Source organism: Hippichthys cyanospilos, chromosome 1 (genome assembly GCF_059441005.1).
Source record: "Hippichthys cyanospilos isolate Australia breed blue-spotted pipefish chromosome 1, RoL_Hcya_1.0, whole genome shotgun sequence".
Classification (NCBI taxonomy): domain Eukaryota; kingdom Metazoa; phylum Chordata; class Actinopteri; order Syngnathiformes; family Syngnathidae; genus Hippichthys; species Hippichthys cyanospilos.
This window is the reverse complement of record NC_142369.1, coordinates 28,985,800-29,010,996: the sequence shown is the minus strand read 5'-3', so window position 1 is coordinate 29,010,996 and position 25,197 is coordinate 28,985,800. Positions and strand designations below refer to the sequence as shown.

Here is a 25,197-nt window from a genome sequence, read left to right as displayed (position 1 = left end):
ATATCAAGTAGACCCGGCAAGTGATGCATAGGTAGTTCCTAGTTTTCCCCAAGGAGGAATTTTGACAATAATTGTTTGTTTTTGTTATCAGTTAACCGTTAGTGTGAACTAGAGTTGGTGTTTTGGCCGATCCATTTTTGTGAAACAGGACTCAAGATTTGCCTTTTTTGTAAATGTGTGCTAGTTACAATCCATACGATGGGCCGAATGAGCATCCAGAAGCAGAACTTCCCCTGGTGGCAGGAAAGTACCTCTATGTTTACGGAACGATGGATGAGGATGGCTTTTATGAAGGTCTGGTGCCTTATTCAGTTTATTCCCCACTTTCTTAATTGTACTCACAGTGTCTTCATTCGCCTTTTTCCCATTTTGCATTTTAGGAGAGCTCCTAGATGGCCAAAGGGGACTCGTCCCCTCCAATTTTGTGGATTTTATACAAGAGGAGACAACCTCTGCACAACACAGGGACTCAGTAGCTAAAGAACCTGGCAACCTCAACCACAGCAGCCTGGGACCTCAGAGGCTGGGAGTCAGCAGGGGTATCGGGACAGGTTTAGGCAGCCTGCTGTCTGACAGTAAACAAGGCTGTCTAAACAGCAGCAGCAGCCCAGGCACGGACATCCTAGGCTCCTCCAGCAATGGGACAGGAACCTTAGATGTGAATATCGATGAGGTCGGTGAAAACATTGTGCCTTATCCTCGCCGCATCAACCTGATTAAACAGCTGGCCAAGAGTATCATCATTGGCTGGGACCCCCCTGTGGTTCCTCCCGGTTGGGGCTCCATCAGCGGTTACAATGTCTTGGTGGATAAGGAGATACGAATGAGTGTCCCCTACGGGGGCAGGACTAAGTCCCTTATTGAGAAGCTCAATCTCGCAACCAACACCTACCGAATCTCCGTACAGAGCATCACTGAGCGTGGCTTGTCGGACGAGCTCCGGTGCACACTGCTGGTGGGAAAAGACGTGGTAGTGGCACCTTATTACTTGCGGGTGGACAACATCACGCAAAGCTCAGCTGAGCTCTCTTGGATGCCAAGTAACAGCAACTACAGCCACACCCTCTTCCTCAATGGTGCAGAGTACGACATGATCAAGGCAGGGGGTTATAAATACCAATTCCTCAACCTGAAGCCCATGACGGTTTACAAAGTGAAGGTTGTGGCACAGACACACCAGGTGCCTTGGCAGCTTCCAAATGAACAGAGAGACAAGAGGGAAATCTCGGTGGAGTTTTGCACCCAACCTGCAGGTAAGGTTGCAAACTAGCTCGCCGTAAGCCATACTGTGCATTCAGGACTTGCAACGACATCGTATTTGTATTCTGCGAAGCAAAGCAAAAACCAGTTTTGCTCAAACGTATTTCTTGCAACTGAAACTCTTGTCACTGGCTGCGAGGTGCTCTCTAAATATGGCAAGAGCGTGGGGCAATTCCATCCAAAAAACATCAAATACACTTGACTGACAGGGGGAGACAGATGGCAAGGCTCGTCGGGATGCGCTAACGCTGAGCGCTCCGATATCTTAGCAGAGATAAGCTTACATGGAGGAGAAAAAAACAAAAACAAAAAACGAGTCTTAGGCCATGCCACAAACAGGGCATGGGGAAAAAAATCCCTTCACATGCACCAATAAAAAGACACTGGTAGGGTTAGGTTGGGGGCCATGACGTAGGCCCGTCGACAGCAGCCGGGTCTGGCTCTTCAAATCACTGTAGAAATCAATTAGATTATTTTGCTGGTTCGTCATTTACAGTTTCTCGGCACCGTGGACCAACTTCCTTCTTTGTCAGTCGGTATTTTTTGGGAAGTTAACGCAAACTGTAATTATCGGTAGAAATAATTGTGAAATAATAACGGCACTTCTGTCGTCATATCCGTTGCGCACTTCCTCCCGAGAAAAAAAAAAATCTAACTTCTCTCATTCGAGTATAAAAAATGCATATAGATTAAAAAAAATACTTCTGTTGCGATGAGCCCTTTGTTTCCTTGATTGATGTCACCTCTCTCTTCCACTAAGGAAAGGCATCCCGGAATTCTTTGCTTAACCATGTGCAAGAGATTTATTCATTCAATTCATAGTTAATAAGCAAATAAAAAAACAAACAAAAAAACACACACACACAAATCTCTTAATGCTTAGTTATAAAAACACATTTTTACTTTAGGCCTGTACAATGTGGTGAGTGAGATTGTGTAGTATGCATTTCACTTTATGAAACCATAGCTCTGAATCACAGCACTAACAGTCCCATCCACATTAGTGTTCCGCACTGCAATACGTTATTGACACATTCTCTCTAAATTGTAGCTGCAGCATTCATATGCTTCTGTTATTCCAGTTATCCCATGTTCATTATTTTACTGCCGTTTGTGACTATGATTTGTACACCTACACTTACAGGCAGTTTCTCAGAAAATTGGAGCGTTCAATCAGGTGACAGCTAATGATGATGATGATGTCAGGCTTAGTTTGTCTTTATGTAAAATGTTTCTTGTCATTTGGCAAGAATCTATTTATTACACAAATTTTAATCTTATCTTCTGATGACCCCTGTGACCGTCCAACACAAACTATTTGGGGTACATGGTCATAGATGCATGGCGGTCTGCAATCGCCATCGTCACATGCCCAGTCAACTATAACATTCACATGGGGAAATATTATAGTCTATCTGAATGAACGCAGGACACTGTCATGTGTGACTCGAGTCCAGTTCTACTTCTGCAACATCTAGCTCAGGTTGAATGCCCTGATTTTAAAGCCAATGAGGTATACAGCAAGGATTGACTTGGACTTGGCTCGTTACTTCCCACAATGGTACAAATGCCCATTTCTAGTCGTGGAAAACATCAAAGAATGAAACTTCGCCCATGTGCACGGTTAGACTACGCTTTGCGTTAGACTTGCACCATGCATGGAAATCAATAGCCCGTGTGATTGCCATCGTTGGTAGCTCATGAAGACATCTTGCGTAAAACTATGACATTGTAGGTGCTTTGTTCTAGTCTTCATCTTGTTAGGCCGAATGAAGACGGTGGTTGTGCATAAGTCCTATTGTCACCATGCGCTGAAATGACTAAGACGCATAAAGCGAAAATGCAGTGTCGAGAGGAGTTTTGTCAGGGGATATGCCAAGACTCCTTCTTCTGCTTGTATCCAGTTAAGCCATTGGATCCTTCAGGAGCTCCATATTACATTGCTCGGTTGACGGTATGTCACCATACTCTATGTTTGGGTTTAAGAAATGTTTACAAAGGGGAAAAGGTCTGAATTGATGGGGTAGGTTTTTTTTTTTCCTTTACTTTTCATTGGACCCTGTTTTAAAATGCTATTAAAAAAAATAAAAGCACACAATTAGGACTTGGATTAATGTGCTTTTCGATGTATATTGAAGATGTAAGCTGAGGGAGGAGGTGCCTTAACTGATGGAAAATCAGGGCGCTGCACAAAAATGACAAAATGATGAATGGAGAAGGGGGGCATTGTGATAGGTGTCACGCCGTGTTTTTCCGCTGGCATCTGATGAGAAAACCTGCTGAGAGTTCATTAAACAATTTAATTAGAGTCTGTTAAAATAATCTTCCAATGCAATGGACGACTTTTGTTGAGGAGGCCATGTTTCTGGCTGAACTGTGTAAAATTTCACACTCTGCACGTATTCCTCAAGCAGGTGCTGGATTCATTTTAACATCGGCACTTTTGAAAATTAAAATTAGTAACCAAGTGCAGCCTCAAGCTTGAGTGTCTGCAGCTGGAATGAAAGGAATCCCCTGCATAAAATCATCATTTAATGCACTCGGAGAAGCTATTTATTCTTGTGAGAAAAATTTAAATATCTTAAGTTGAAATCATAGAACACCTATATGGCCGGTCTAAGACAAGGTTTTGTTTGTGGGTGGAAATGCGTTGGCACTGGTTGTAGCTTTATACAGACACACACTGCTCGGTGCATCTCATTCCTGGTTGTTGCCTTCTCCTTAATGTATGCAGCACCGAGAGACCCTAGAAAAAACTGTTCTCTTGTCTCAGTTAAATCAACAATCAGATATCTGGATGGGATTGCTGTAGTCTCATGAAGTCTCATGGCCTTTTTAAACTCATTTTACAGGGCATGACCTGTGTAGATCTGTTGTACCCATAATGCCCGATTCAGGTTTTGCACTTATTCGTTCTGATTTAAAAATGTATTTTGGGTGGTCTCCACAAAGCAATGTCATGAAATTGTTTAAAACAAACTTTTTGGAATTATAGTTGGGAATTATAGTTAAAATTCTACATTTTATTAAGATGTCTTTCAGTATTAGTATTAAATGTAATATACACGTCGGATTAAAAATAGAATGTATGGTGCAGTGCAGTGGCTTACTTGACTGGTTGCGAAGTGTGGGTTCATTTTTTACCAGCTGATGGTATCAATGTGAGTGCAAATGGCGGTTTGTCTTCATGTGTGTTTTTTTTTTTTTTCCCGCGGATTACTCACATGAGTACCAGGACATAGTATTTGGTACCCACCTTTTCTTTTTTTTTTAAAACAGTCTTAATCAAGGTCCTTCTTAGTGTCGCTCCAGCGCACCATCTGTGTGCACACAGCCAGCCTGCTTCCTTAAAAAGTTTCATAATTCCATCAGTTATGATTTGTGCGGTTTGTTAGGGAACCATTTTATCTAGTCCAAAATGACAACGGAAATCGTCTCTATCACGAGAATGATACGCAGCTCAGACAGATAGACAGCCCAAGCCGCTTCATTAAACAAACAAATATCGTCAGAATGAGATGCGCATGCTTAGCTTTATGAAAGGCAAGGAGAAAATGAAAATGTGCTTGCGTTGTTCCTGCGGTTTGTCTCACTGCTGAGAAAGAAGGTGATTAGCTATTTCTTTTAAACTAGCTTGTTTGTTGGCAATAAGTTGCGCAAATTTCATGTGCTCTTTTCATACTCGTCAAAAAAAGGATGACTGCAAAATTTCGAGCCTGTGTTTGATTTGCTGACTGAGGAGATAAGCAGTAAATCTCATAAGCAGGGAAAAAAATGTCCAGCTCAGGTTGTTGTTCATGTGTAAAAATTAGGTAGTGTACGCAAATGCGCAAAGTGAAGCATGCAACGTTACGCATCAGTGATTTCTGTCGCGAATGCGTACCAGTTATGTACATCCCTGTTTATGTGCCTTTTGACTGACAAGCGAATAAGTGCATTGTTTAGTCTGCCTTTTACCCACGTCATTGATTATTGGCTCCAGCTCCCCCTGACCCTAAACAGTAAACGTTTGTAATGGATGTATGGATGGATGGAAGCAAAGGCAAAAACAACATCATTTGAGAGTTGTGGTATTTGTCTGACATCAGTTCAATTCATCAGGAAATAGGGTAAACAAGTTAGTTCTATCCTTTGAGACTATTCATGCCTCTGTTTGTGGTCCTCAGGTCCCCCCCTGCCTCCACAGGAGGTTCAGGTCCATTGTGGTCAAACGCCCGGGGTTCTGCAAGTTAGATGGAAGCCCCCACTGCTGACTACGGCTGGTACTTCCAACGGCGCCAATGTAATTGGCTATGCTGTATGCACAAAGGGACAAAAGGTACCACAAGGCTCTTTTCAAGCTTGTGTGGCATCGCGCACTGTTTAGTAGTGCTCTTTTGCCACCTTCTGGAGGAAGGAAATAAGTGTAATATCTCACCAAGAAAAAAAACATTTGTCAGCACTTTCATCATCTAAAAATGCTTTTTCCCACAGATTTCTTTCATGAAATATTGCCTTTCATGGCCGAATACAGGAAAAAAATGTTACGTAAAAAAGTCACATATGTATGCAACTTGCAATTGTTCCAAACGTTTGGCATATCCAGCTCTCTGGTGAAATTTCAAGATGCAGTTAAAATGCACCGTAAACTTTATAGGTGAAACTATCCAGTCTGAAATCAACTTGCTTTTCTCTGACAAGGAACACACCAGCATTTTGAGCCATGCACATTTCCAAGGATTAATACCTTTTATGTGGCTCTTCCTCTTACACTGTTACACTATTACATTCAGCTGTGACTGTCTAAACTTAAGTGGCTACTTCTCTTTCAGAGCATTCTGTTTGAAATTTGACTCTGGCCCATCCTGTTTATGACTCATGAAAAAAGAAAGAGATAACTTTAAATACCAGTTCGATTTGATTCACGGATCAAGCACCTGTTGTGAATGACATTAGGTACATTTCACCTTCAAGAACAGTGCGTTGTAGATGAATTCTGAAATTTCATCCAAAAGCCCAATGTACATACTGTGAGTCTATGAAATCGTTGACGCCGCGGTTGTTTTCTGCAGATTGCAGAGGTGTTGTACCCAACAGCAGACTATGTGACAGTGGAGTTGAACAGAATCCAATGCCTGGAGGCCAGAGAAGTCATTGGAAGGACATTATCAACACAAGGAGAGTCCCAAGATTCACCTGTGGCCATCATCCCGCATAATCTGCTGGGCTCTCCTCGTCTGCCGCATCGAACTACTGGGCCAGCAGCGCACACCTTGCCCCACCCGCCGTCCCATCCGCCTCCCTCTCAAACGCATCCACCTTATCCATCCACATATCCGCCAATTCATCCCCAGCCACAGGTGCAGCCTCTGCCTCGAGCCCAGCCCCACGCACAGACGCAGCCCATCTGTCAACCCCCGGCCCACGCCAATCCGCAGTTCCAGCGTCCGCCCATGCCTCAGTCCAAACCGCTCCTAAGTGCCAGAGAGCCAGAAACCAAAGAGTACGAGGCGAGCATGCGGCCCGGCCCACCCTGGGAACGCTCCCCCTCCCCGCTGCCTCCGATGCGTGGACCCAACCTGGAGCCACCGCCCTTCCAAACACGGCGCTCGCCCTCTCCTCAGAGGATTCTGCCGCAGCCTCAGGGAGTCCCCATCCCCAACACTATTGCCAAGGCCATGGCCAGGGAAGCTGCTCAGAGAGTTTTTGCCGAAAGCAACAGGGTACGATTAATTTTTCAGTCGTTTGTGACGTTTTCGTGGTCGACGTACACTGGTTAGCACAAGAAGTAACAGTCATACACGAATAAAAAAAATCCTCCTCCCGTACGTATTCACCGTATTGCTTGACTGAACACGACAGCCGAGGACAGGACAAAGAAATTGATTCGAACCGTATTCCAAAACAAAGCACAAAACTTGACCCACGGTGTGATTTGATATTTTTAACAGGTGGAGAAGAGAAACATTTTCAGTGACCGGGGTAACGCTCTGCACCCACTTAACTCTGATGAGGAGGAGGATGGCTACGATTCCCCTCATGCAAGAAGAAGAGGCGCTTCGGTGGATGAATTTCTTCGAGGCTCTGAACTGGGCAGACAGGTAGTATTACTTTACTCTGAAGATGATTATGGCTCATCACATTTTGTTTCACTATTGAAAACACACTCTCTCTTATGTATATTCAGTATATACAGCATGGAGTGTCTAGACTCTGTTCTGCAGGGTTAGGGTACTGCAAAGTGTCATTTGTAGCTACAGTAACTTGTGTCTTGTTTTTTGTTACGTCTCAGCACCACCATCATCACCACCACTACAGTCACAGCGAGGAGTACTATACAGAGAGTAGCCGGGGATCGGACTTGTCCGACATCATGGAGGAGGATGAGGAAGACCTCTATTCTGAGATGCAATTGGAAGAGGGCCGCCGGAGGAGCATCAACTCTCACAACTCTCTAAAGGTACGACTGCACGCGCCGGGTCTGTAATGACACTGTGTAGGGCATCCGCGGTTGGTCGGCATCCCCTTTCCAAGGTTTTTACAAACAGGCCCAGAGTGGCTTTGCCTTGCTGTGGCTACTGTCTTAATTCACATAAATACACCCCGCCCCTCCAGTGCGGCTTAATGCAAGACTGAGATTATGAGAATGGCTGCATATACATGATTACCTATACTGTAGTACAATAATCTGCATAGCATGCTACCTGACGGAGGCTAAAAACAATGTTTGGGTTGCGCTGCATTTTTGATGTGCTTTGTTTTACTGGTTTAAGACATTTGTTGTGGTATATGTATTGTATATCAGCGCAATGATACCAATGTACAATTTCGAAGAGCCATGGTATATCAAGTGCACATGGGAATCTCATTTAAGTGAGCACTTAAATGTAAATACTCACTTTTGCTCATGTCTGTCATGTCCCGATATTTATTTTTTTGCTATTTGTAGTGGTTATCAGTACAATTTTGTCTTCATTTGTTTTGTGTGGATAAAAAAACCATAAAGGTCACAAAATGTCATGTTACATGCTGTCAGAAGTAAAACTGTTGCAAATTTAGAATCTAAATGTTGTATAATAATATGAAACCCATGAAAGCAATTATTCTACGCATTTACTTTGTGTTTATTTCAGAGCATTATTTTGTCATTGCCATTTACCTGTTTATAACTGTTGTTGCCAATGACCTAGCCCCTTCTACCAAAAATACCGGTACTTTCAAGGTAGAAAACCTCGAGCGAATGTTAAAGGCATCCACCCTCTTCATGTACACTTAACAAATTGTAATTAGACTGACTAAGATGAAGACGTGTTACAACACAGAGGGAATTGGTGTACACTTTGCAAATGTAAATGGTTACCAAATACTGTATATACAGACTAAGGGGCACTTCTTTGCCTTGAGCTTGGTTCATGGATCATTATTGCTATCAATTTCTTTCTTTCCTACCCCTCACGAGTAAACCCTTTTATCCACCCACCTATTTTCTGTTGGTATTTCACACTTTTCGTGAGCACATTTCCCTTGTTTTGTGTTAATCCACAGTAACTTCTGTGTGTGTGTTTGTCAGCAGTCCATCTTCTCACAGATTCCTGTTCAGAGCATGTCATTTCCTCTTCACGGAATGAAACTGCATGAGTTGCTTTATTGCCACAAATAACTAATTATGTCTTTATTTTGTCTTTCCCCCATTTATTCTATTCACATGTTGTGTTGTTTCCCGCCTGTGTTAAAACCTTCAAACACGTGTCAACTCCCCTTCCGAAACGCTAAACTGAACTTTTTGAAACCGACTCACTGAACGGTGAAAACGTGTGGAACTTTGCCTCGTGGAGGCGTACTACAAGCGCCAGGACCTCGCTGAGGAAAGAGACTGCTGGGACCTCCAGAGGGAGGTGGTGAAGCAGAAGTCGCTCCGTAGCAAGCGCCTCCACAGCATCCCAGAGGTAGAGGAAGAGACAGACGGCGTGGACAACATGGGCCAGCGGCTGCGCTTTGACGAAGGCGGCCGGCCGGGAACTCCGCGCTCTACGCGGAGGACCTACGGCCGCGACGCTCACAAGCACAACCGTGTCACCTCCAGCAAGAGCCTTCGCCACTTGCAGCGCCAGCGCTCTTCGCCCCGCTTCGCCGACATCCGCTACTACTACAACCCGGAGGACCGCATCCTGAGCCGACCCAGCCGGCAGAACACCAAGAGTCCCGACAGCGGTCTGGACTGCGGAAGTGAGGAAGAAGGGTCTCTGGGCAGGGGGCATCGAGGTTACTATACCCACGGAGCTCCCATGCGCATCATCCACTGTGAAGGTCCGGTAGAAAGGCGGGCGCTGGCCATGGGCCGTAAGAGAACTTTGACACGGCAGTGCAGTGTAGAGGAGGAGTTTCCCGTGACGTCTGCAAAGTCAGTCCACACTGGCGACTTTAAAAACCGGGAACACTTTGGGCCACGGAAGTACGCCCGGGAGGGGGGCCCGAGTGAGGACAGGCTGAACGAGCTGGACAGAGTCTATTATAGTCCTCGCAGGGAGGCTAGGGCCCAGTCTTTGTCCAGGCTCCACTGGGACCAGCCGCTGGTGTGTGACTCGCACTTTCTGCTGTACTTTACAATCAGCAAGCCACTTTTACGTTCTGAATGTTGTCTGTTTTTTTGTCATGGTTATCCCCTTTCTTATCATTTGATGGAGTTCTTTTCTGAACGCATTTCATGGTTGGTCTGATTTACGTTGTGTAAGTTACTCTGCTTGCTCTCTTACTTACAGGTGTACTTTTTTTTTTCTTCTTTAAATATACAGTCAAACATTTATTTATCTAAAGGCCATTTTAACGTTTTGAGTTGTCATGTCCTTATGGTGAATGGTCCCTTTTAAAGGACAGCAGTTGCTAAGCTGCTTCACTGCGCAAAGCGTGGTTAGTTTATGCCTTCATACTGCTGTCTGCAAAATTCACATTTCATGACCTTTTAGCGTTGCACCGGAACCGTGTGCTCAGAGCTTTCTTGCAGAATCTCACCACTCCCCCACATACAAACGTGATACATGAAACATGATAAGGGCATCGCTTCCTTCCCCTAGTGCAGTTACTAATTCAAGGGATACTAAACCTCCATTTTCAGCGTGAAACATTTTGTCTACAATTACTTTAATACCGAAATTATTTTTCGGGTACGTTTTTTTTCCCCTTGCTGTTGACTAAAAATGACGTGTGCTCACGGCTCAGGTGACGACCAATCACAGCTCAGTGTTTGATTGTCACGCGACTAAAGCCAAAAAACATGATAGCCATTGTTACCTAAGAATATGGCATGTCATTTTCTCTTGACAAGTGGAAAAATGCACCTGTAACATCATTTCGTTGTCTAATTGGTTGTAGACGAAAAGTTTTACAGCTGAAAATGGCTAACATAAGATTAGTCTCGCTTTAAGTCAATCCACCCTAGCTTGTGCTTGCGATGACAAGAAAGAAAAATCTGATTTTGTCATAGAGTATGTCGACTGTCGCGGCAACCAGCCTCGGGATAAAACAGAAGCTCGGTTATTCTTCGCAACGCCATCATCATTTGTTTCTTGGTATGAAGCTGACATGCACAGAACAAAACAAACCAAACAAATGGTCTTTAGTTGAACATGTGGTCCTCCTAACCCCAATCCATGGTGCTATGTTGGGGCTTGATTTGATTTACTTGTTTCTTTATTGTTTTTCTTTTTCTCTATAATTTAGCCTTCTTAAGGACAAATGGACTGGATCATTTGCTCTTATGGCTTTTGAGTTGTTTTCACAATCTTGTGGGATTTTTTTTTATCTGTTTCAAATGCTATTTCCCTCCATGACGTAAATTCCTTATTGTTGTAACTCTTTGTCTTTTCTCATTCTAAAGCTCATAGGAAACTCGCCACCTCATGGAAATGTCAACCGTCTGGACCATACAGGGCGGAGGCCGGTTCACATGGGCTCCCCCCCTCAGCGACGGCCCATCCCTTCCATTGGTTAGTGAGGTCGCCAAATGAGGAGACGTCCCATCCTCACCTAGAGGACCACTGCTGTCTGTTGCGATCAATACCATTTGTCTCCCTTACCCATGTGAGCCGAGCTGTACATCACTTCCATAGCGCATTGACATCACCTGGCCCCTTTATGTCGGGTGTCTGCACATCCTGTAGATACATCGCCATGAGCCGGACTGGTCAAATGTTCATGCGCGGTTTTTGCGAGAAGTTACATCCCTAAGCTGTGTTTACAGTAGGTCGTGTTTACAAGTCACCTCGGCACCAGTGCCAGCATTGCTGTTTTACACGACTCCACAGTGAGTCCCTATTGCCTATTGTTTCCCACTTCCCCAACACCTCCTCCATCTTAGGACAACATTTTTCATCCAACTCCCCCAGCATGAACGGACGGGCCGTGTGATGCGTGTGCGCGTGTGGAGACTCTCTGACCATAATGCTGTGATTGGTGTCTTCTGTAGAGATCACCATGGACAGTAACAGTGAGGGGAGTGAGGGGAACCTCTCACCCGTCAAGAAGGATGTTTACTATGGCAGTGTAGCTCGACGAAGGATATGGCCATCTATGTCCTCTGAGGATCAATATGGTACGTGACGCAGCTTCTCGCCGAGAGTTCTCCGTGACAATGCGTGAAAAAGGCCAAGAACGGCAGTGATAGCGTTGCCATCTGCGATCTTTGATGCATGCCGGTTCATTTAGCCAACTGACTTAGCATAACTCGCTGGACAGACGGGAAAGATCGGCCGCTTCACTTTGCACGTGTACGCCTTCAAGCCACAGAAACCCAAACCGTCCAACTCCTCCTAATCACCCTGCATTGCAATACCTTGGAAAAATAGTTTTCTTCAGTTTAACAATACGATGACATTTCTTAAAGTACACCAAAATACTAGATCTTTCTATTTTTTTATAGCACCGAAGTTCAGAGACAATGAAGTTTATTTAGTTGGTGAATGGATTCAAAGCCAGAGTTGATATGAAGAACTGTTCCGTGCTTTTTATAATTCATTGGTGAGTTACAGTGTAAAAGGCTGGTATCAAGGCACATAACGGAAGACTAATCTGGGTTTACAGTTCCAAACCGAACTGAATTGATATGACAGCTTGTTGTAAAAAAATGGCATTCGCCCACCTTGTTATCTTTTCTTTAACTCATGCTTTCTTTCATGACCTCCTCTTTGGAGCAGGTCCGACATTTCTGTTTTAGTTTAGAGTGATCTTCTTGCGTGACTATTTTCACAACTGAACTTCTAGGTGCTGGTCGCCTTTTCTCACAGTAAAGGACATAGAAAACTATCAAAGGCATACGTGTTACTATCATAATGTGTTTTTAAAATTATGACCATATTGTGGTCAGAATTTTGACCGTTATTTTGACGTGGACATTATTTTAACTTTTCGCTGCATGTTTGTGGAAAGCTTGGGGCGTAAAATGTCTGTGTGGCACATTCTTAAAACATCGGGATACCACGAACAGCCAGTTTGGCTGTCTGTTTTCTCATGAAGATGAGCAATGACTACCGACGTCACTTGGAGAAACTGACGTAGTCACTCTGCCTCGTAAATGCCTCCTTAGTGAGTTGGGAGTTGAAATATGGCTGCTGTATTACCGCTGCTTTCAATCACAGCGAGAACACACCCATCCTTTTTCCCGCTCGCGAGCCCACCGGTCCTCTAGGACAGAGGTCCCTATTCCCCGGTCTGCTCCCCGGTGCCGGTCCGTGGATCAATTGGTACGGGGCCGCATGGGCCGCACCTGAAAAAACGACGTTATGGAACTGATTGGGTTATCCCTTGACTTTGTTTGTGCTCTGTTTAGCTTGATCTTTGTCATTTGGCAACGCCTCTGGCAACTGTTGATATTACATTTTGTAGTGAGGAAGGACGGTGTGGCTTGATTCGAGAGCAGTCAATGTCGGTGACACACACATTATGACTGTGTGAAAACTGAAGTGTCTTTAAGTTGTACTTCCTATGTAAGAATGTTGTCATTTATGATAATATGCCAAAAATGACTTTGTTTGTTGATCCAACAACTTGTGACTGTGGATAACATATTAGCTAATGTTTGTTTTAACTTCATATTCGAATCTGCACTCCACCGGTCCACAATAAAAAATACATTGACCGGTCCTCGGTGATAAAAAGTTTGGGGACCCCCGACCTCGGATACAGATCTTTGAGCGGTATTTTCAAATATTAGTGCGGGGTGAAGCATGAGTCTGGTAGGAGGAGGCAAGGAAGTGTGACTGTGACACAATTAACAGTAAAATGTTTGATAAACTGTTGTAATGTGAGTTATACAGTGAAGTCTCACATGAAGTCATCCGTTTGTCAAAGGTTTCTAATTTTTTAAACATTTGCTTAGATTTTGGATAATGCAACTCTATGGGCATCAAACTTTAGTGATTCCACTGTATTTAGAATACACAGAGTATATCCTGTCCCAAATCACTTATACTGACTGCATTGTTATGACGAATCAGCTGCAGACTCTTTCATTCTTGTGCTGTAATAGATAACGTCAATAAATCAACATTTTCCATCATCCAAGAGGCTTTTCATTAGTTTTGACAATACGCACATTCGTATCTGCCCAATCGTGCAGGCCGACTGTTCTGCCATTCAAGCTTTTAACATAATGATTGATGAGAAGCTGAAAAACCGATATCAGCAAGTGTATTTTCCCGCGTCTAACTCACTCCCACAAGGTTTAAATGGCAGCATGTTATGAGTAATTCTGTGGCGAAAAGACACAGATTCCCCGCGGGTAGAGTATGCTCACAACACAAACCAATACCCCTTTCAAAGAAGTAACTCGAGTACGTTTACATGAGAACATATTTGGGTTAGAATAGGGAGTCTTACTTGGGTTTTTAAAAGCCAAATATGAACTTATTCAGGCTAGCACACCAGCTTACGTGGAATTTAGGTATCTGAATATTGCCAGTATTTGAGTTTTAAAAGGACTATTGAGCATGCGAGCATGTTATTGAGAACTTCGAGGGTATTTTATGTCCGTGTAGTTTCTCAGTCATCCAGGCCGTGGTAAACGGTTGAATCAAGGCAACTGGACTAGTCTTGTTTGTTGAAGACGTTTCATCTTCTGCCCAAAAGGCGTTGTTGTGAAAAACAGTGAAAACGCTGGTCCTGAATTAGTCATGCATTCATCACTCATTAATCAAGACTGACAAACCTGATATCCATGGGTCCGCCCCCTTTTGACTCCTTACTGTCTTCATGCTCGGGTGTATTGGCTCTTCCTTTCTCGGGATATTTGGTAAAGCCCAGTTTGTATACAGTACTCATAGTTGGCAAGATGGTTCCTAGCGAAAGTCTGCTCCTTCCTTCTTCTATCGTCAGTGGCGGGGATTTTCTTTTCTTTGTCCTTGATGGCGGAGATAGCCCCTAGCTTGCGATCCAGTGTGTGACGCAAGTCAAGGAGGTTTCCTGTAGACAATGACGTTTGTGCCCTTCTCTGCCCAAACCTCAGAGTCCCAATAATGGCAGTAAGCCACAATTCAAACAAACAAGAGCATTCAAGTTGCCTTGAGTCGACTGTTGCCGATTAGGGTATTTCATGTGTTTTCTACGTCCGGAATGGGTGTCTGCTACCCTTTTTGTTTCAAGTTTTTATCACACATGGCACACAAGCATGTTATTGCCCACACTGGATGTAGGCAGTTTCTCCTCGTTATATCCAAACCAAGGAAAGCATGCTTTTAACATGTCCTTTGTGAGATAGGGCAGTGAAACAGCAATGAGCACCCGTTCTCCGCTTCCTGTTTGTCCTCATTTTCCACCTCATTGAGTTTTCTCTGCACCCAAAAGCAATGTAACTTGATTTTCTTGATCCCGTGATGTCACGCTCAAAGATGAGCGCATTGTGTGAGTAAAGAGTCAAGTTCGCACCGTCAAATCTAAAATTTGGATTGAATGGAATTTATTTTTGCAGCGTGTGGCTCTTTTTGCACACAAGCACGTCACATCCTCTCATGTCAGTTCTAACAAACAGACATCTTCTGCTCTCATTGCCCTTGCAGCCAGTGTGGCTGTTTAAGGCTGGTAGTTGCAGCAGAGGCCTCCTCTCTGTTTCAGACAGCTATGGCGGACGCCGACATGGACGGGGACGGCGCTCCTTGGATTACTTTGAGGAGTCCGAACCGGACGAGCTGACACGTGTCTTTGTGGCCCTATTTGACTACGACCCGCTGTCCATGTCTCCTAACCCTGACGCCGCTGACGAGGAGCTTCCGTTCAAGGAGGGTCAGGTCATCAAGGTAAGGCCGTGGCCTGGAGATTCCATCATTTCCAATAGCAAAATCTCACACTTTATTTCTCTATCTGCCTTGAGAATTTCACTGATAAATACCAAAACACCAGTAAAGCCCAGAAGTACATCATGTACGAACCTGAAGTCTAATCCGGCCTTCCTGTTCCTATATATAAGCAGCCGTGTACAATTTGTATTGACATCCATAAATGTGCCTTTTGATGTTATTTTAATAGGATAATAATTTACCTGTTCATGCCAGATGGAAGGATTTAGCCACCGTTGACTAAGCTTGCCCGTCCGTCACCTACGTCTCTTCTCTTTAGGTGTTTGGAAATAAAGACACGGATGGCTTCTACCGGGCGGAAATCCGAGACCGAGTGGGTTTGATTCCCTGTAACATGGTCTCTGAGATCCAAACGGAGGATGGTAACATGATGGGCCAGCTACTCAAACAGGGCTTTCTCCCGCTCAACACTCCTGTGGACAAGTTAGGTGAGGAAATGATGCACACTAGCGACATGATGTTGCTTCTTAGATGATTCTCTGGTGCTGACCTCTCTCTTCCTTATTTTTCTTCTACTTTTCCCACTTTTCATTTTCCTCGTTTCTCTCAAGTTAACTGTGATCGTTTCAAAGATGGCCGTGCAATAAATCGCAGGTCCAGAAAATCCAAGAGAGGTCTGTGTTCTGTCTTCTGCTTCCTGTTTTCTCATGTCATCTTATTACTCTACGGGGGTTCCAGCATTTGTAACACGTTCTTTACGTCCTACAACTATCAGCACCGCAACTACTGCTAAGTCTAATAATAATGAGCTTGTAAGTCAATCCATCATAGCATTACTGACATTTACTCACATTGAGATCCTGCCATGCAGACGACATTTACAACCCTCTAAAAATGAGACATAGGTCTCACAAGTTTTGTTTTTTTTTAATGACTTGTTCACAGAGAGAAACAGACGGAGTGGCCGTCAGCATCCGATGTCAACCCGCAGAATGGTAGCACTGTATGACTATGATCCAAGAGAGAGCTCCCCAAACATTGACATTGAGGTACTGTCTTTCTATACTTCAGTAACGTGACAAGTGACCACTGGTTTTGAGGAATTTTCTAAAATTATCAAATAAAACGGATGGGCATTTCAAGCATCTTCACAAATAAATCAAGGGGACAAAAAGACCAATTTTACTGAACACACCATTTTCTCATTTGCTCATAAAACTGTGAATGGCCATATTTGTCTCTCTTTGTGCCAGTGCCTCTCCTCTAAGTTTGGTTGCAGCGTTAAGCAGAGTTTAGCAGCCACAGGAAGTAAATAGAACAGAGTTAAAAAAAAATGTCAATTCATCTCCAAAATTGCCCTCAGGTTACATATCTTAAAAAAGATGGGCTAAAAGGCAGCCTTTTGCCCCAGAGCAATTAACGCTCTGAGTAACAAAACAAGAACACACTGAAAATAGCAATTGCACTGTGCGAAACTACGATGTTCACTCGACAATACTTATTCTATTTATTGTTCATATTTATTTGATATGCACCAATCAAACCAACCTTTTTGTATGCCAGCTATACAATGACAACAAAGGCATTCTACTTTATTCTATTCTGTGCAACTTTTGGCAACCCTAATATGCTCAAAGAAAAACGATCGCAATGAACCCAAAACTACTTGAACTCTGCTTCCACACAAGCCATCCGGTTTTTGGCGTGTTGCTCTTGGGTTGAAGCGGCCGTTGCAAGCAGACGGTCCCTTTTTGTCACATTACATATAGCCACCTGAACCCTGTGCAAATTATAGGGGTGTCCTCCAAGATGACATAAAAGGGTATTGTTTCCATGGTAACTATTTGCGCTAGTCCACTTTGTCACAATTACAGGCTTGAACATTGACAATCCCAGTTGTTGCTGCTTAGACCAGAAAACACTTCCATCCCGCATTCTAGCCATGCGCACCGTAGGAGAGGATGGTTTACGGCGTTGCCGCAATGGTGTCGTTCTGAAGCTGGCAAAAATGAATTTGTGAAATGACGTAGCTGTAATCTCACAAGCGCTTTTAGAAAGTTTTCGCAAAGTGTTTTTTCCATCCCGTGGTTTTTACTTACTCTCACCTTTCTATTGGCACACCCACCCACCCACCCACCGTCACAGTATGAGGGCAACAGACTAGACGACGAGGTGAGTGAGGGCGAGGAGGATGCATTTCTGTCTGTGTGTTTGCCTTCCTTAAGTGTTGGGGTGCAAAGGCGGCGGCGTTCACGGCTCTGAGTCCGAGGCGGTCGCCGATACCAACCGCGCTCCAACGTCCGAGCTAGCCTCTCCCCTCCTCACTGTGCTCTTTGTGTCAACTTGTCTGTGACATTCTGTATACACACCTACTGCTATGAGTGTTTGTCCGACCTCAAGGACGCCGCAGAAGAGATGTGCCCTGCCCAGTGTGCCGCCACCTTCTCGTCAATAGTCCCAACATGATGTGTGTTTTCAGTTACTCCCGTCTAAGTTAACACTGGTGTGCATTAATGTGATGGGTCACATTAATTTGGAGAAGGACGCATTTCACACACTTCACGTCCCCCCCCAAACAGATGTGATGTTTTTGCAAAGTCTGCAGTAACTTAAGTATAATAGTCGTTTGATTTTTCATTCCGACAGGCCGAATTGACTTTCTGTGCTGGGGATGTCATCACAGTCTTTGGGGAAATTGATGAAGATGGATTTTATTATGTAAGTAGCCATTTTTGGTTTCCATTCAAAACAATCCTGCCATTCTTTTATTCGTCATTTTTACTGTCACGTAAAAAAAAAAGAAAACAATATATGGGAGCTTTGACAGGGGATGCTGTTGTGTACCTTATACTGAAAAGACGTCTCTGTACGACCTCTTTTCATCTGTGAAGCCCTTTGAGACTTCGGTGATTTAGGGCTATATAAATAAAATTTGATTGATTGATTGAATATATTTGGTCTGATCAGAGAAATGTAATCCAGTATACCTTGTTCTGAAGCAGTGGTTCTCAACCTTTTTTCAGTGATGTACTCAAGTACTAAATACTACAAACCGTTTTTGATGTGGTTCCAAGATCAAATTCATCTGATTTGTTCAACTTTGCAACCTTATCTATATCGTGGTATTTTGCACTATTTGGAAAAAACAAACACAAAAAATCATAAAATATTTTTTGCAAAATAATGCAGAAATAATTTCTGATAGAATCAGGAAGTAATAAATGCATTGCGTCAATGAATGTCCTCATAAGTATAGCCGTACAAACGTGAGTGTGTGTGTTAATGATGCACTTGAGTGGCTGTAATAATGATTATTTTCCACCGACAAAACTCTTACCTGTACTACAGGCAGTTATTTCCCTTTTACTCCATCAAATACAGTAAATGACTGACAACCCCCTCAAAAATCCCACGGTGTCATTTAATTTTTTTAGCGCTTTCTGACGAGAATAAAATCCTTTTAGCTCTGAACCGTCATACACCAGTCCACAAGGACTTGTGTCCTGCATGTTTTACAAGTTGTTCTTTGCAACACAACCGATTCAAATGCTTAGCTCATCGGCGAGCTCTGCAGGAGCTCCATAATGATCCTGATCATTTGAATCAAGTGTGTTTCAAAGAAAAACTTGGAAAACATCGATTTGGGAAGCAGAAGATGTGCGTGTGACTTTTCGAGCGTGACCTTTATCGGCCTCTGGCGCCCTCTACTGGGTTGAAAGTGCACATGGAAAATAGATTCCCATTTTTGAAGTCCATGCGGCAATACGGTAATCTCTTTATCCTCATAAGCAAGACAATTGAGCACAGTAATAGAACGACCGAGATGCATGTGTGACACTTTTCCCTCCACCGCGGAGCCATATACCGGATCATTTGGAAGTCACAACCGCAATCGGCGCTACATTACACCCAAACGACATGAAGTAAGGACATTTTTCTAACATGGTAGATTGGTGTCGTGTTTAATCAACATCCATGATTAGAAGGCAACGAGTGCCTAATAATCGGGCCTAGCGTTACTATGCTGTAGCTATCGCAACATCTATTTTCTTCATGGGCAAACTACAGCCCGGGGGGCAAATGCGGCCTTTTAAGCTTTTCGATCCGGTTTGCCAAACTTGAAGAACTTATCATTCAGGAGGAGAATGATGACGCCAATTGCCTGAAGGATAGCGAACCATCAGTGCTTTGAATGTAGTTTTGCAAATGAGTTGAATTTTCATTTGACGTGTCATTTCAATAGTTAAATACACGTGACTTGAATCACATTTTTGTAATGCTTTTGTTATTTTTCTATTGAAATACCCTCATGTTTTTCTATTATGAGGTGGATTAGGAAATCACTCCATCCATCTGCCCCTGGTGCTTGTGTCAAATTTTAGAAGCCTATGTGGCCCTGGAGTCAAAAGGTTCCCCGCCCCTGGTTTTGGGCCTAGTACAGACCCTTGAGGAAAGCCATCAGTTATACTCAATCGATTTCATTGTGTATTATCTAACTGCCGATACTGATGTTATTTAAATTCATTCATTTTCTCTAAATAACCTTGTACTCTTTACTTCAGGGTGAGCTTAACGGACACAATGGACTAGTTCCTTCCAACTTTCTAGAAGAAGTGCCTGATGATGTCGAGGTTTTTCTTACAAACTCACCTTCTCGATACCCCCAGGACACTCCCACACGGATAAAGACCAAAAGGGTACATGCTCCTTCGCAGTACTAGGCCTCCGTCATTAAGTTTACTCTTCTGCGTCAATCCACACCCTTTTTTTTTGTTGTTAATTTTTGTGCGGGCGTGTCTCATTGGTCAAAGTGCAAGAACATTTTGGCTAATGGTGTAAATAGATGTGTAAGATAAACGACAATAAAAACTTTTAAGACTAATACTTGGCAGAAATATTTTTATTTGTTAAAAACTGCAACGGGTAAAACTACATGATTTATAAAGCATTTTTAATTCAAGTTTAAACTTTGTAAAGGTTTTGTTGGTTAAAAAACAGCAGTTAAACACTTTTGGTCTTTGAACAGACTCTAGGTTCTTAGCCTTGCTATACTTAAAGATAATGAGTAGGCCCGCATGATTTAAAAATTCAATGTATGAAGTTTGAAATTTTTCTTAAACAAAAAAAACATTTGTACATGCTTCTGAATGACTTTTTCCTTTTTGGATACTGCTTTACTGAAAATGTAACCCCTGTGACCATCAAAAGTATTTATTTTTTTAAATGTGGCGTTATTGTCTACAGCTCAAACGGCGATTTAAAAAAAAAAAAAAAACAAAGTTTGCCAACATGTTTCTGTATCTAATTTGAGATGTTTATCATGCCAATTATTGAAATTCCATCACCACATATACATATATTTGTTATTTCTTTTCCTCACCTGCTTGGCAAAACAGAAGAAGAGTGTTCATTTCACACCTTAGAGGCTGTGTTTCCGTCACGTAAGTGAGCAACTGAGGATACCAAGATTACGCTCCCCCTGGTCTAATGCAGATGACATGGGTACCCTTAGTTTCTGGTATGCAACACCAACACTTTAAATGTCATTCCTTTTTAATGCTGCATAACTTGTAGAGCGAGCAAGGGTTGATCTCCGCTTAGAGAGAGAGAGAAAAAAAAGCTAGGTGCGTTGCTAGGTGAAAGTAGCCCTAGCCAATGCATTAGACAAGACGTGTGGTATCTTCAGTTGTTTCTCCTCCGAGTGTTGTACATGACGATGTCTTGTCTCCTCAAACGAGTCTCCTTCTGTAACTCGTTCTAAGCTAAAAGGCGATTTTGCACTGTCCCCGTCCCTCGGCTGTCACAACCCCATTAAAAACCCGCTTGGCAATCGCAATATGTTCACTGTAGCAGAAAGTAGAATCTACGTCTATGCAAACACATTTTCAAAAAAGCATTTGAATTGCAAAGGTTTTCTTTTTCTTAAATACAGCTATGGACTAAAAACCGTGCTCAGTTCTTCAAATACTTCTTCACATTTTTAAATTCTAAAGCATCACACTTGACGGACTTAAGTTTCAGGACACCTTCCCATCACAACTTAAACGGGGAATATAAACAAATTGACAATACGGAGGTGGTCATCCCTTTGAGGCTATGACAACTTTCGATTGTTTTCCATTCATCCAGAGCCAAGTTGAAAGTTAATACCGCACACCACTCCCAATTTCACCTTTTAGGTGAAATTTCATGAACCTGACATGCACTATATAGCTACCCTCTACAGATGAATTTGTGAAGAGAGTTTTGAATGCGTTATGTCCAACTTGACTATTTGCACACGTGCATTCAAACGCTTTTGTTTCCTTACCCATAACGCCACGGCGCATTTGCGTTCATCCCGAAATTTTACCCGGAATCAGATCGTCACCGAAAAACCTCTCGGCGAAAGGAAGCCTCAAGTGATGCAGAGGTGTCGATTCTTTTGTCCTGAAAGAAACTCCCAATGAGCGCTGTGTATCTGTACGTACTACAGTATATGTCTCCCTGAAGTGCAACTTGAAAAAGCCTTTTAGCTTATTGTGACCAGTCATTTCTCTGTAACCCAGTTGTACCACCAGTCTCTCTAAATACATGTATTTAAGAAGTGAATGTGCCATGTCCCTCTTGTCTCAAAACGTATTTGTGTAAGGAGCTGCCGTTATTTGGGAAAAGTCTTGTTAAAGTGTGGACGTTAGTTGATGCTTTCGCTGGCTTGTTCTTTCCTGCGGGCAGCTTCATACAGAAACAAGTCAAGCCATGTTTGTACTTGGCAGGGCCTCAGAGTGCTTCTAGTGTTCTTCTAGAGCTAAACTTGAGCTCGCTGATGGTGTGACCGACAGTTGGCTATTTAACACCCTCAACTGTCCCTTACGGGTTTCCCATTAGGTTCCATGGGACAAATGGGGTCGGCCCAGAAGATCGGGGCATCCCACAGTGCATCCGCACATCCTGCAGTCCCACCAGGGTCCCGCTGGACATGCGCACCTCCAAAGAGACAAAAGGATGGCACCACCGCAGGAAGAAAGTCTTACGTGGCGCAGTTAACGGGCAACTCCCTCGATTTTGAGCCGCGGCGGACAATTCTCCACTGATAGTTTCACTTCGGCGAATCCGTGAAAAGTTACTTGTGGGAAGTGGAAGTATGGCATTTTTGTACAAGGTGTGGTCATGTGCATTTGTCAGCAGTTCAAGTATAATGGTAACCACTAGGGATTTCCCAACTAAAATAATAATTAAAAAAAAGCACAGTTTAAGCAACAAGGTCTCTGAAACGTTTTTATCTCATAGGTCCAATCTCCCAAAACCTGCCTTATTTTTTTTTTTTTTTGACTTGTCAAACATGAACACATTTGCGCAGGCGTCTCATTTGGGTTGTCTAAAACAATTATGCGGAACCCTAGTCCAGACTACAGTAAATGCCCTCGGTCAGATTTTGCATTTGAGTAATTCCAAATGGAAATTACCCCCCCCCCCCCCCCCCCAAGAATTTTCATGCATGTATATAGATACCAAAATTGATTCAACGTGAAAAATGTGTATACAGCGGGCCCCCGGTTTACAGGATTAATCCGTTCCGCAGTTGGGATCGTAACGCGAATTTGCCGTATGGCGGGCAATCCAAACCTGTTAGCTAATTCGTGTAAAATCTCAGGTAAAGACATCAAAACTGTATAAACATGTTAAAAATTGGTATCAACATAGTATACTAAGTACTATGTATATATGTAATATACACGTATACAATTAAGATACCATCATAAATAAAAAATTAAGAATTTCTTTACCTTCGGGTGGGGTGATGAGCTTGTTATGGCCGTATTCCCTAGTGAGAGGAGCGTAGGCTAGGCTAGCTTAGCCTTTTTCGTATTTCTTGATTATCCCCAGCTTCGTTTCCATATAAAACATCTTCTTACTTTTCTGTTTAACATCACCAGCAATCTTGGGGCCCATGTCTAACCAATTCAAGTTTGAATTAAGCACTACAATGCACATTAAATACCATATTGAAAGCGCTCTCAAACAAGATAGGCAGCCATCTTTGCACCGACCAATAGATCAGCATCTTCATGGCTCCGTGATGCCGACCAATAGTAGACCAGTGTCTTTGGGAGTCTGGACACAGACCAATCGCAGACCAGCATTGTAGTGACGTAAGGGGTGACATGTGTATAGACGTATGAGCGCACACTGAACACCATGTTGGATGTCTCGCGCACACAGACTGCCATGTTGGATGTGTGGTAAGGCGGAAGAAATGGCGTAAAGGGGAGGACAAAAAAAAAATTGCGGGTTACGTCCAAAGATGAAAAAAGCGTAAGGCAGGGACGTTGTAAACCGGGGGTCCACTGTACTTTACATATGTGAGATAAAGGTTACTCCAGTGCAGATAATTACTTTAATCTTAAATGATTAGACTTCATTCAGCATCCTTTCCCTTTTCCACCCTTTAGCTGTGGTCGGGGAAACACGGAGGGCAGGAGTTGTCCCGAGTAGCCACATTCAGATGTTGAACTAGAGCGTGTCCAATTCCAATTTATTATAGTCTAGGTATCATCTTCCCAAATGCTTTTTTTTTCATCGTCCTCCTCTCTCCTTCTGCCATGTGTTAGAGTTGTCACTCATGTCAAACGTGTTTGGCTCCTGCCCTCATTGGTCAATGTCGCTCCAGGAGCCAATCACAGGTCTTGTAGGAAGGAAACCCGTGAGCTGATTTGACAGATTACCTGGCAAGTCTTCTTCATGAAGCTCACAGGAGCAGGAGGAAGAGGACGGCGACGAAAGAAAGCATTTGAGAAGATTCTACCGAGACTGTTTTCGTAATCATTTGGAATTGAGTGTAATTTGCTTTTGTGTCACATTTGGTCAGCTACAAGCTCTACTTAATGTCGACATCTGAGGAATTCGCGTGCATGGTTAGGCATGCAGGAAACCACAGCACATTTCTCCGCAATAGCTTTTTTTTCCCCTCCCCTCTTTAAAACAAAACACGCAAAGCACCAGGGGGCGCAAAAGATGAGTGGCGAGGGAACACATCACTTTAGGCATTGGATTTCTGGTGAAGTCCACCTGACAAAAGGCTACCTCTTTACAGCTCCTTTACCCTGGCCCCAAACCCACTTCACTGGAGAACTTTGATGCTGACTCAAACCCTGATGCAGCTTTTGAAAACTGCATAATCTACATATAGCTACACTCTTGATATAGTCTGTTGTGAATGTACGATCTGTTGAGAGAAACTGTATTTAAAAACAGTGCAATGACCATCGTGGCATGAAACCCTCATTCCATCCCCACCCAAAAAAAAAAAAAAAAAAAAGGGACACATGTACGACGCTGCCAAAAGAAAGATCAAATGTATGCAGGACAAAATGAAATAGTGTCCACTTGTCGAATATTATGATCTTACGACCAAGTTTCCTTAGTCCACGTTGCTTCCTATCATTTTGTGTGTCTGTTGCTCTTTTGTAAATTGTTCATAAATGTTTATATTTGATTTTCAAACTGCCTTTTTTGTACATTCACTTTATAATTAAGAAGTGCAAGAGTTTCTCATGGTGTGAAGACCTTTTAGTTTGCAATGTGAGCTAGCTTTATTTGAAGAGAAATCAGCCTATATTGAACAATTCAAACTACTGTGTAGGTGCATGTGCAATCTTTTCTAAATAAATTTGATATTTTTTAACATTAGCATGCC

The 25,197-nt window shown here is 43.1% G+C and overlaps 1 protein-coding gene across 2 annotated transcripts in view; it reads left to right on the top strand.

Annotated features, from left to right (window-relative positions):
* Window positions 1–25,190, top strand: part of rimbp2b (RIMS binding protein 2b) — a 91,909-nt gene extending 66,719 nt beyond the window's left edge. The window contains exons 13-29 of one of the 2 annotated variants that reach the window (XM_088414707.1): window positions 185–294; window positions 381–1,253; window positions 5,427–5,578; window positions 6,312–6,962; window positions 7,191–7,340; window positions 7,532–7,699; window positions 9,075–9,812; window positions 11,114–11,222; window positions 11,702–11,827; window positions 15,340–15,521; window positions 15,841–16,009; window positions 16,133–16,195; window positions 16,467–16,570; window positions 17,667–17,693; window positions 18,168–18,239; window positions 20,084–20,218; window positions 22,389–25,190. In XM_088414707.1, coding sequence (XP_088270833.1) covers window positions 185–294; window positions 381–1,253; window positions 5,427–5,578; window positions 6,312–6,962; window positions 7,191–7,340; window positions 7,532–7,699; window positions 9,075–9,812; window positions 11,114–11,222; window positions 11,702–11,827; window positions 15,340–15,521; window positions 15,841–16,009; window positions 16,133–16,195; window positions 16,467–16,570; window positions 17,667–17,693; window positions 18,168–18,239; window positions 20,084–20,218; window positions 22,389–22,547 — 3,988 coding nt within the window. In that variant the 3' untranslated portion in view covers window positions 22,548–25,190. Of the gene's footprint in view, window positions 1–184; window positions 295–380; window positions 1,254–5,426; window positions 5,579–6,311; window positions 6,963–7,190; window positions 7,341–7,531; window positions 7,700–9,074; window positions 9,813–11,113; window positions 11,223–11,701; window positions 11,828–15,339; window positions 15,522–15,840; window positions 16,010–16,132; window positions 16,196–16,466; window positions 16,571–17,666; window positions 17,694–18,167; window positions 18,240–20,083; window positions 20,219–20,917; window positions 21,040–22,388 lie in introns of both variants that reach the window. The other variant, XM_088414798.1, reaches the window with a different exon arrangement.
* Window positions 25,191–25,197: the final 7 nt, after the last annotated feature.